General features: G+C 36.2%; 1 protein-coding gene across 1 annotated transcript; it reads left to right on the top strand.

Moving 5' to 3' along the window:
- Window positions 1–722: 722 nt before the first annotated feature.
- LOC102080347 (uncharacterized) lies at window positions 723–10,974 on the top strand (the record flags this gene model as incomplete). The annotated part of the gene is made up of 4 exons (XM_025904920.1): window positions 723–2,338; window positions 3,553–3,579; window positions 6,239–6,265; window positions 8,508–10,974. A coding segment is annotated over exon 4 (1,294 nt), but the record flags the coding sequence as incomplete, so codon positions are not given.
- Between the last annotated feature and the right edge of the window lie 497 nt (window positions 10,975–11,471).

The following is an 11,471-nucleotide window of genomic DNA, read 5'->3' as shown; positions in this document are numbered from 1 at the left end:
AGACTCTTAACAGCCCCTGCTCCCTTTAGGCTCTGTGTATGTGTATGTTTGTGTGTCTGTATCAATATCTCTCCCATGTTAAAGTATTACTCCTCCATAATAGTATTTCTGTTGAATCAAAGTACTTCTGCTACATCTTAGTACTTCTGCTCAATCATAGTATTTCTGCTAAATCATAGTATTTTTGCCAAATCATGGTATTTGTGCCAAAGCATAGTATTTCCACAAAATAACAGTATTTCTACTATGTTATATTATTACTGTATTTCTGCCAAATCTTGGTATTTGTTCCAAAGCATAGTATTACTGCCAAATCACAATATAACTGCAAAATAAAGGTTTTTGAGCCAAATCATAGTGTTTGTGCTACATCCTAGTAATTCTGCTCAATCATAGAATTTCTGCTATGCTGAAGTGCTTTTTGCTAGATTATAGAATTTCTGCTAAGTCAAAGTATTTCATGTAAATCATAGTATTTCTACCAAGTCCCAGTGAAATGAAGCCGTTTCATCTCTCGTCATAGCTCCGCGACGGAGGTACAAAGAGCTATGGAAATCACAGTCCGTGATCACCAAAGTCCGCTGAATCACCCAGTACAAGAATGATACTTCTATTCCACCTAGTGTTTGAGTTACACGACGTTGTGTAACTCCAAAAACCAGCGTTTTACGCCTCTCACCGCGATCTAAATCTGACAGTTCATCTCCCTTTTTTCCAAGCTGCCGCCGCCGTGTTTCCCAGTGGCGCAGTTGGTAATGACACCGGTCGGCAGCCCAAACATCGTGGGTTCAATTCTACCTTGGTCGAAATGTTTTTTTCCCCTACAAATTAATACACTATCACAGGCCAGTAATTCATATTGATAATTTATTACAATTCTGTAAAGTTTTATGATTGCTGAATATAGTATATGTGCAAAATCATAGTATTTATACCAAGTCCCAGGGTCACGTTTTCAATGCCAATTTTGTTTAATACCGGAGTTTCCCACTACCCCTGAATGCCTCTTGTTTTACGTCTCCGGATCACTCCTGCATCTCCGCCCACTTTCTCACCGATCCCTGCCGGTAAGCCTGCTTCTCTGTCTGTCTTCTCTGAAATTAAATGTCTATAAGCTGTTTGAGTGATTTACTGAGTTGTTGTTAGTTACTTAAAAACCCAGTCGAAGTATGAGTCATATTAAAGTAACACAATGGCTGCTTTTTTAGTGAAACGTTGTAATTGTAGTATTTAAAAGGAGTGTTTGGTAAGCTAGCCCTAACAACCTAAGCGCTAACGCCTAGCCTAGCTCCTATAGGCCCAGTGTGAAATTAATATGGTTCATTTGATTGTTTAATACAGTTATTGTGTTGTATCTGGTTCATTCGGTGTGTTAGTGTTTCTGAGTCTCTTAGGGAAGCTGAAGTTAGTTCTCCTCTTCACAAATCAGTCAGTTAAAACGGCCTCATTCTTTAGGTTATAAGGTAATGAGCCGCCATTTTAGAACCACTGATTAGCTGCTGAAGCAGCTGCGTCGGCAACTTCAAAGGAGAGGTCTGTGTTGTGGGTTAATTAACAGGAGGGAGAGAGAGTGAGGATAAAACACATAATATAAGAATAATAACATCTCTTAACAAGAAATTTTTGTTTTTTAGTAAATTTTAAGAACTGTTTAACAAACACTTGTTTGTGCAGGTTCGTTTTTAAGTAAAACCTACACCTGCACCTCTGTTTAACTTCTCACATTGTGAAAAATTAATGAAATATAAAAAAGGCCACCTTCAAATAAATAAAATGCAGCAGTGCGCCATTAATATTATTAATATGATATGTAGATATTTAAAACAACAGCATATTAAATGATACTAAATGATACTGTGTGCAGGTGATAATATTTTTAGGAAGCAGAATTTGAATGCAGACCAACTCAAATGTTGAAGCCTACAAATATATCACCCAAGCTTTCATTTATGATTGTTGCTGCTTTAAAATTGTGATGTCAGAATTTGGTAAAGTGTGCAGTGCTAGGTGTAGCAAATCATTGCTTATTACATCTACTGTGTTATCTAACTGCACCAAACTAATAGAGCTATCACATAACTGAGAAACTTGTGTGGCTTATTACAAATGGATGAAACCACATATTACCTTAATGAAGACAGTAATCTTTAATAAGGTGTAGAAAAAACAGGTGAGTTGTTTGTTGCTGTGGTAAACAAAGAAGTGTACTGAATCTTTTGGACTACACAGAGTGATGCAGTATTGACTGTGATGCTGATCTGAGTTGTCTCATTCTGTATTTTTGTGCTTTGTCTTTTGTTACACAGAGTGAAAGAGATCTTTGGTTTTGCCTTTGCTGGTAAGTAAACAGTGATTGTAACTGAAGCAGTATAAACCTGGCATTGCGTAGCACATTTGGCAACTTAAATACAGTTTGACTTTTTGTGATATGTTTCCATTTACTGATTGACAAAAACACAGATTTGTGACCTGTAGCAGCAAAGCACCCACACAGGGCCTCTGACTGTCCCTGAAAATGTCCCTGAAGTTTAATAGCCCATTTATGTATGATTTAAATTTCTTATGGCTTATCAAATCCAAACATAGTTAAATGTCAGATGTCTTTATACAGTTGTTCATTTTCTCCTTATGTTTGTGGATTTAAGTAGCAGACAAAACAATTAAAGTGTTTTAGGGGAGTCAGTATAAGTGGTTGCTCAAACACTTAAGAGCTGCACAGGTATTGATTTATATTGTCTCTCAAATTCTGCTGATGTATTACAGTAAAGTCAGAACACTGTAGAAGTATTTTGCCTGACTCGGTATAAGTAATAGCTTTAACAGTTAAGTAATAATAAAAACGAAGAGAACCAGAGGTGTGAGTGGACATTGTTAGGTACATTACAGCCAGTGTGTCCAATTGGTTTATTACTTATTTAGTGAATATAATGTGTTTTAAAATTAAATAGAAATGTTGCCAAAAAGGGACATTGCAAAATACATAAATATTCCTAGCAACTGGTACAATGAAAGGACTTTGTAGTGTAATATTTTAAGACATTTCATTTTAATCACAAACATTCTGCACCTCTGTTATTGTAACATGTTAATATTTACATGTATTTTAGGATTTGCATATTCATATCAGACTAACCAAAACATGATGAGGTTTTCTTTTGCTTCTGATTTAAAGAATTACTTTGTATTTAATGTTTTTAACCTGAAAGGACATTAAAAGTTTTGGTTTTTCACACTTTATTAGAACTGACCTGTTGTAGAAAATGTTGGAGCCACAAGGCTTCTGTGTAGGAAATATTTGGTGTATCCTGCACTTGTGCCAACAAATATTGGTGCCTGTTCTTTGCATTTCTGTAGTAATAATGCTTTTATTACACTTGCTATAGCCATGTGAGACCACACAGTTCAATTATCTCTTCTTTAGACTAAAAACACCTTAAAGTAATTGAGGATTTTACTAGTTAATTTGTGTCACAGTAAATTGGATTGTGTGTGAAAAGGCTCAACAGTCTGAATCATCAAACAGTGATCTGATGAATTGTTTCCTTTCTCTAGACTGCTGATCTGATCGTCTCAAGTCTGGTAAGTAAAGGTTTGTCTGAGGTGCAGTGCTGGGAAATGTTTCTCATTATAGGAGATTCAGTTTAGTGCTGTGAGTGAGCACAGCTATTGGTGATCATCAAAAGTCATCAAATCCTAGAAAAGTCTGTGTAAACATTTCCAGACCTACAGAGGTTGGTAGGTTATTGTAGCAGCACATTAGAGCAGCTCATGAACAGCAGTTTAGGTACAATTAAGTCTTCAAGTAGGGCCTAGTGGATTTCAAAAGCTTCTTTCCCTTCAATAATTAAGTCACTGTCTGAAAACTGTTTTTTGAATTAGTCTTTTAATTAAAGATTTTGTTGATGACTGGAAAAAATCAAAAGCACAGATACAGATCTACAAAGAAATTATCATCGTACATAGGGGTGGCTGTAGCTCAGGTGGTAGAGCAGGTCATCTACTGATCGGAAGGTTGGTGGTTCGATTCCTGGCTTCCCCTACTCTGCATGCCAAATATCCTTGGGCAAAGTACTAACCCCAAGCTGCTTGCTGATGCGTCCATCAGAGTATGAATGTGTGTGAATGTCAGTTAGGAAGCACTTAGGAGAAATGTGCTTGTGCGAATGGGTGAATGTACAAGTTTTATAAAGCGCTTTGAGTGCTCAGAAGAGTAGAAAAGCGCTATATAAGAACCAGTCCATTTACCATACTACATTTTTAATTAGGCCTTTAAATCTGCCATTATAAGTACGTCCTAGATTTAGTGGAGTGCTTATGGCTGTGTATTAAACATACCCCAAATGTGACTGAAATTTGTAGGAACCATCCATCTCCAAATTTCTCATTTTGCCAAAAGTCATACTGAGTAAAGTATTGTTTACTTTTATGTTAACGGATCTCAAATCCCTGTTTCTGTGTGCCCAGATAGTATGATGTACTGTTGTCCCAGGTAAGTACACACAGAAACAGGGATTTGAGAACTTTGGGGATTAAGGAACATGTGATGTGGCATAAATTTTAAGTAGGTGGCCTGAAACTGTCTGCTCTAACCTGTGTGTGGGTTTTGTTGGACCATATAATATTTACAGTAAGTTATTGTAGCAGTACATCTTGGTGTAAGTTTATAGACTCTGTTTGTTTTTATTGTTTTAATAGAATTTGAATTCAGGCCACCTCAAATGTTAAAGCCTACAAACATTCCATACAAGCCATCATTTGTGATTGTTGCCTACTTTTAAATTGTGACATCACCATTTGATAAAGTGTGCAGTGCTAGGTGTTGCAAATCATTGGTTATGATATCTACTCTCTTAAGTAATCGAACCTAAATTTTGGAGCATTACATGACTAAGAAACTTGTGTGGCTTATTGCAAATGGATAAAACTACATATTACCTTTATGAAGATGATAATCTTTATTAGGGTGCAGGAAAAAGAAAACAGAGGAGAGTTGTTGTTTGTATTCCAGCTGTGTTTAACAAAGAAGTTTCCGGAAGCTTTTTGACTACAGAGAGTGATGAAGTATTGACTCTAATGCTGATTGGAGTTGTCTGAGCCTGTATTTTTGTTCTTTGTCTTTTGTTACACAGAGTGAACAGATCTTTGGTTTTGCTTTTGCTGGTAAGTAGACAGTAATGGTAATGTTTAGTAATTTACTTACAGTAGTTAACTATTTGTGTCATCTTGCCATTCACTCATGGGCAAAAACAAATAGGTAGGATTTAGAATCTGTAGCAGCAAAGCCCCCACACAGGACCACTGACTGCCCCTGAAAATGTCAAGGAAGTTTAATAGCCCATTAATGTCTGATTTTAATTTTTAATGGCTTATCAAGTCCAAACATAGTTAAATGTCAGAGATATCTTTATGCAGTTGTTCGATTTCTCCTTATGTTTGTGGATTTAAGTATCAAGCAAAACTATGAAAGTGCTTTAGGTGAGTATAGGTGGTACCTTAAACACTTAAAAGCACCACAGCTATCGATTTTTATTGTCTCTTTCATTCCACTTATGAATTAGCATGAAGTCGAAACACTACAAGTATTTTGCCTGAGTGACTGTAAGTGATAGCTTAAACACTTAAGCAATAATAAAATGTAAGAGAAGTACAGTTGGAGTAGGTATATTAAAGCCAATGTTTTAAAATTAAATATAAATATTGCCAAAAAGGGATAAACTGCAAAAAACATAAATATTGCTAGCAACAAGTACAATGGAATGACTTTTTAGTGTAATATTTTTAAGAAATTTTCATTTAAAAAATGGTGTGCCACTGTTGTTGTTGTGGTTTTCTGTTGCTTCTGATTTAAATAATTAATTTGTATTCAACATTTTAAATCTGAAATTAGATGAAAAGTTGTCGTTCTTCACATTTTATTAGAACTGACTTGATAGAAAATGTTGGAGCCACAAAGCTTCTGTGTAGGAAATATTTGGTGTTTTCTGCATTTGTGCCAACAAATATTGGTGCCTATTCTTTGCAGTTCTTTAGTACAAATGTTTTTATTAAACATGTTAAAGCCATCTGAGACTCTGCAATTAAATTGTGCCCTCTTCAGACTACAGTGAGTTCATAAAGGCTTGAAGAAATTGAGGATTTAACTAGTTATTTAATGTCACAGTAAATTGGATTGTGTGTGAAGAGGCTCGATAGTCTGAATCATTAAACAGTGATCTGATGTTTTGTTTCCTTTGTCTAGACTGCTGATCTGATCGTCTCAAGTCTGGTAAGTAAAGGTTTTTTCTGAGGTACAGTGCTGGGAAAAGTCTTTCTTCCTTGCAGATTTATTTTGTTTATGCTTTTTTGTCACATGTTTCAAATCTTCTAACAAGGATGACCTGGATAAATACAAATACAAGCAGTTTTAAAGTGATGATTTCATGTATGAAGCAGAGAAAACCAAACCACAGCTATCTGTTCTCTAATACCCAGCTGTGAAAGCCCTGATAGCAACAACTACCATCAAGCATTTATAGTAACTAGTAATGACTGATTTACATCACTGGGGGATTTTGGTCCACTTTAATTTCAGAGTTGCCTTAATTAACGTCAAAAATAGTGTTTTGAAATCATTTCAAGGATCTCAATTTCATCAAAGTCAAGATTCTGATTAGTCAGTTGGACTTACTTGTGTGCTTCAGATCAATGTCCTGTTGCAAATCCCAAGTGTGATTACACTTAAGCTCAGGACCTGATGAGTTGATGTAGGTCCTGAAGTAGTAAAGGAACTGTGGACTATTACAGTAACAGCATCATGTTTGATTTTAATGCTGGTGTTGTTTCTGAAATGTTTCTCTCGCTATATAAGATTCAATTTAGTGCAGTGAGTCAGCACAGCTCTTGGTGATCATCAAGAGTCGTCAGATTCTCATAAATAAACCTTTGCAGACTTACAGATCTTTCTGACCTTGATTCACATTAGAGTAGCTCATGATTAATAGTTCAGAGACAATTATTTCTTCACGTAGTACCTTGTGGATTTCAAAAGCTTCTTTCCCTTAATAGATTACTTCACTGTCTGGGTTAGTGCTAGTGTTATTATTTTTGTAAAAAAAAAATTAAATTTGTGTTGATGATTTTTTTTTTTAAAATGGAAGTGTGATGAAAATATAAGATATTTGTAAAGGGACAGATATTTTTTTAACAACACTGTGTTGTTGTTTTTTTTGTTTGTTTGGGGGTTTTTTTACAAAATCTTTCCCACATTTACAAAAGATGAACTATCTGAAAGTCATGTTTCTGAAGAAATGGAAGAAACTCCACCAAAGACCTTCCTTAAAACATCAGATACAACATTTGTTTGTTTATCATTAAATGATCTACAAAGAAATTATCATCATAATACATTTAGCTAATTAGGCCTTAATATCGACTTTGATAAGTTTATCATAGATTTAGTGGTGTGTTTATCGCTATGTATTAAACATGCCTCTAATGTGACCGAAATATGTAGAAATGTGTAAGCAGGAACCATCCATCTCCAAATTTCACATTTTGCCAAAAGTCAGACTGCTTAAATTATTGTTTATTTTTATGTTAACGGCTCTCTAGATATTATCATATACTGTTGTCCCAGGTAAGTACACACAGAAACAGGGATGAGAGAACTTTGGGGATTTTGAAACATGTGACGTGGCTTACATTTGAGTTGATTGGATGTAAAGTTTTTAAAGCAGGTGGCCTGAAACTGTCTGCTTTAACCTCAGTGTGTGGGCTTTGTTGGACCATATAAGATTTACTGCAAGTTATTGTAGCAGCACATGGTAGTTTAATTTTGTTCTGTTTGTTTTTATTGTGCTAATAGAATTCAGAATGTCCTTACAACAGTTCCACCACCATTTTTTTTTAAACCATTTTTATTCAGTTCAGTCCAATAATGTACTTTTCAGTGTGTAAAGCCCTATATGTACTGTATTTTTCAGACTATAAGGTGAATTAAGCCAAACAACACAGTTAAGTGAAACTTTAACTCATTCACAATAACACTCAACATTGTCCAGTTGTAACATAAAATAAAAAACAATACACTTATGTTTTCAATTTTTCTCTCTTCCACAAATCCATCAAATTCTTGATGGGTTGATTAGATTGAACCCTGTTTCGTAAGCATGTCTTTTAACAGGTGCTAGGTCCTTATACATACACACCATAATATTATGATGAAGCACAGTACGTATTACTCCATGAGGCTCCTGACTATGGTAGCTGTCATGTTCCGACAGTCTATCAAGCGCTGCAGCTTCATAGCTTACCGAAGTTGTACTAAAACATTTTGACAGAAGTTTGAGCCCTGTGTACCACACAAATCCAGTTCGAGGTCAGTAGGCACAACCAGAATCAATACATAAGGCACACTGTTGATTTTTGAGAAAATGACAGGATTTTAAGTTCACCTTATAGTCTGAAGAAAGTGGTAAAGCCAAGCTTATTGGAAATATGCCTAATTCCTGTCTCTTTGTGTCTTACAGGTGACCTGCTGCAGAAGCTCTCTCCCTCTATCATTAACAAGCCATTCAGTCTGTCCTATCACTCTACCCACTCTATCTATTTTGACAAGACGTTCTATCTTGCTTCACTCTATCCCACAAGCTCTAAGTTATCAAAAATCACGTTTTTAACTGGAATCAAATTTTGACTGGAATCAAGTTTTGACTGGAATAATCAAGTTTTGACATGGCCCCATTTTTGGGAAATTGAAGTTACCAGTACTTCATCTATCTGTTACAGAATTCTGAGAGATCTCTGCTCTCACTGCTCCTTCTTTCCTGTCGTTAAACTCTCTCACATCCAGTCTTTTTGCTGGAAATTACAAGTAGAAAGTTGACTATACAGTAGTATATTAAAAGTACAGTAAAACAGAGTAGAAATTATTTACGCAGCCCTATATTTGTAATTTTTATTTGTACATTTGTAACACTTTGGAATAAACACTGATTATTTGGCTTACAGTTGCAATTACTTTGATAAATTCTGAGGTTTATTTGGATAAGATAATCTTATTATACTGTAATACATATTTTCAGAGTGCTATATTCACATAAATATTTAATTTGATTTCTTCAAATACCTTTTGCTAGTTTTTCATTGGAGATAACATTTGAGAACAGTTGGTTTATACTATTATTATTTAAGGACAAACACCTTTCTGTTAGTCATTGTAAGTGTTCGTATTGTGGTCGAGAATCTGCCCCGAGGACCCAGACTTCCCGTTTCCTGACTGCTGCAGAACATCCAGCTGAAGAGTCCTCATCGCCTGTCATCTGATCACCACAGCTCTTTATATTTGCTTAAAATCTTAGATATCTGAAAGATTAAGACAAAGTCTACTTAAAAGAGTTTTATTATACCCTGTAGATTGTTGTGATTTCTACATATCCCTTTACACAAATATAGATCTAATCATTAACCAGTCTGGTTAAAAAAATATAGTTTTTGAAAATACTACAATAAAACTGACCCAAGTTTTTTTTTAGAGAACTTTGAATATTCTTTATATTGTGTTCGGAACAAAGCCAGCCTTTTACATCTATTACATATTTATAACAACATTTGAATACTCTTACATTTCTCAGATTAAATAGTAATCCGTTTTCAGCATTTCCAAGTTGAGTTGTGTTCATATCTGTTTGTACTTCAATAAAATGCCACGGAAAGGTCAAAGGTCACAGTCCCAGAAGCTTAGACGACAGAAGGAGAAAGAACAGGTAAATGTTTCTCTCAGCGGTGAGCAGGTAAAGGTGTCTGGTACAGGTATTCCCAGTCCTGAAGTGCAGAGCAGAGTTCAGACAGCCACAGTGTCTTATGCAGATGTGGTAAAGAGAGATTTTCAATCCGTGTCTGTGCCAAAGGCTAAAGTACAGCAGGTAATCCAGACTGAACCGCAGGTAACTGTGCAAACGCAGCGTGATGGAGAAGCTCCAGGACCATCTCATGTACAGGTTACAAACCGTGAAAGTCGTCCACAAGTGAGTAGCATCTGTGCGTCTCGAAGCCAGGCCTCTGCTAAGTATGGAAAGTACCGGAATCAGCAATGCATGGCTAACAGTTTGGTTTTCCTGTCATTCTTACACGAGGATGAATTCATCACGAGAGCAGATCTTAACCGTGTGTTGGACAAAGGCCATGCCATGCATTCAGATGCCAGAAAGAGGTTTGTGAACAGGGTGTTTCTAGCCACTGATGAGCTTCCCACAGTGGTCACCAGCCGCAGACAAGAGTATCAAGTGGACATGTCTCAGTTTGCTCGTTATGGCACATTTGATGGTACAGATCATCTTCCGAGTCTTGAACAGGGACTACAGTGTTTGGTTTCAGACATTCGTTACGCTTTGCTAGTCATGGGAGGAACAGTCATCGCAGTTTGCAGACTGACTTCTGGTGAATATGCATATTTTGACCCTCACCCACGTAAGTCTACAGGAATGCCATTGTCGCTAGCTGTAAGTGGTGGAACTGCGGTTATGCTGAAATTCACACGTCTTAATGACATGATTGACAGGATCAAACACTTGTACCGAATGCTTAGCATCGCACCAACCTGCACTTATGAGCTACAGCCCGTCGAGTTTCACAGTGTAAACGCTGCTGACCAAAGAGATGCTAATCAGACCACCGAATACAGAGAAACAGCTGCAAGTGCACCAGCTTTAAATGAACGTGTTCATGAATTAAACCCCGAAATATACACTGAGCAGACACGGAAACCCGTGACCAACAATTTAACCAGTGAAGTAATGTCATCCAGAGCTGATTCTTCAAATGAGACAGCTGCTCCCAGAAACAACCATCATCCTTCTGATTATTTTGAAAAGGAAACCTCTGCATCTTCTGTGAGAGAAACTCCGTTAACACCAGATTCTGTTCCTCAGAATGATTCAAACACTGCCTCCTGTTCAACTAAGATAACAGAAGAACTCTCAGATAAACTGCTGAAACGTAATAAACAGGAAAGGCAAAAAATGAGGAGAAGATTATTGACCCAACAGAACGACCACAACAAAAGGAAAATCAGAAGATGAAAGAAAGGCAGATGTACACGTTTGATGAAAGCTTCAAGACAAAGAAAAAAAACTCAACTAGGAAGTCTAATGATCCTGATCACAGACAGAAAAGGAGTCTGTACAAAAATCAACTGTATAAATTAAATGCTACATATAGGGATAAACAGAGAGAACATTTGAGAAAGATGTATAGAGAAAGTGCTAAAATTAGGGAGAGAAAAAGAGAACGTGTCATAAGGACATATAAAGACAATCCCATATTCAGAGATAAGCAGAAGGAGCGTATAAGACGAATATACAGAACTTGTGCTGGATTCAGAGAGAAACATAAAGCTTACATGAGGACATATGTATATAACCTATATAAAGAAAGCGAAGAATTTAAACAGAAAAACAATCTTACATGACTAAACGTTATGGAGAAAAGAGACA

Source organism: Oreochromis niloticus, unplaced genomic scaffold, assembly GCF_001858045.2.
Source record: "Oreochromis niloticus isolate F11D_XX unplaced genomic scaffold, O_niloticus_UMD_NMBU tig00007592_pilon, whole genome shotgun sequence".
Lineage (NCBI taxonomy): Eukaryota > Metazoa > Chordata > Actinopteri > Cichliformes > Cichlidae > Oreochromis > Oreochromis niloticus.
The sequence above is the reverse complement of the archived record's forward strand: the minus strand, read 5'-3'. Positions and strand labels throughout refer to the sequence as shown.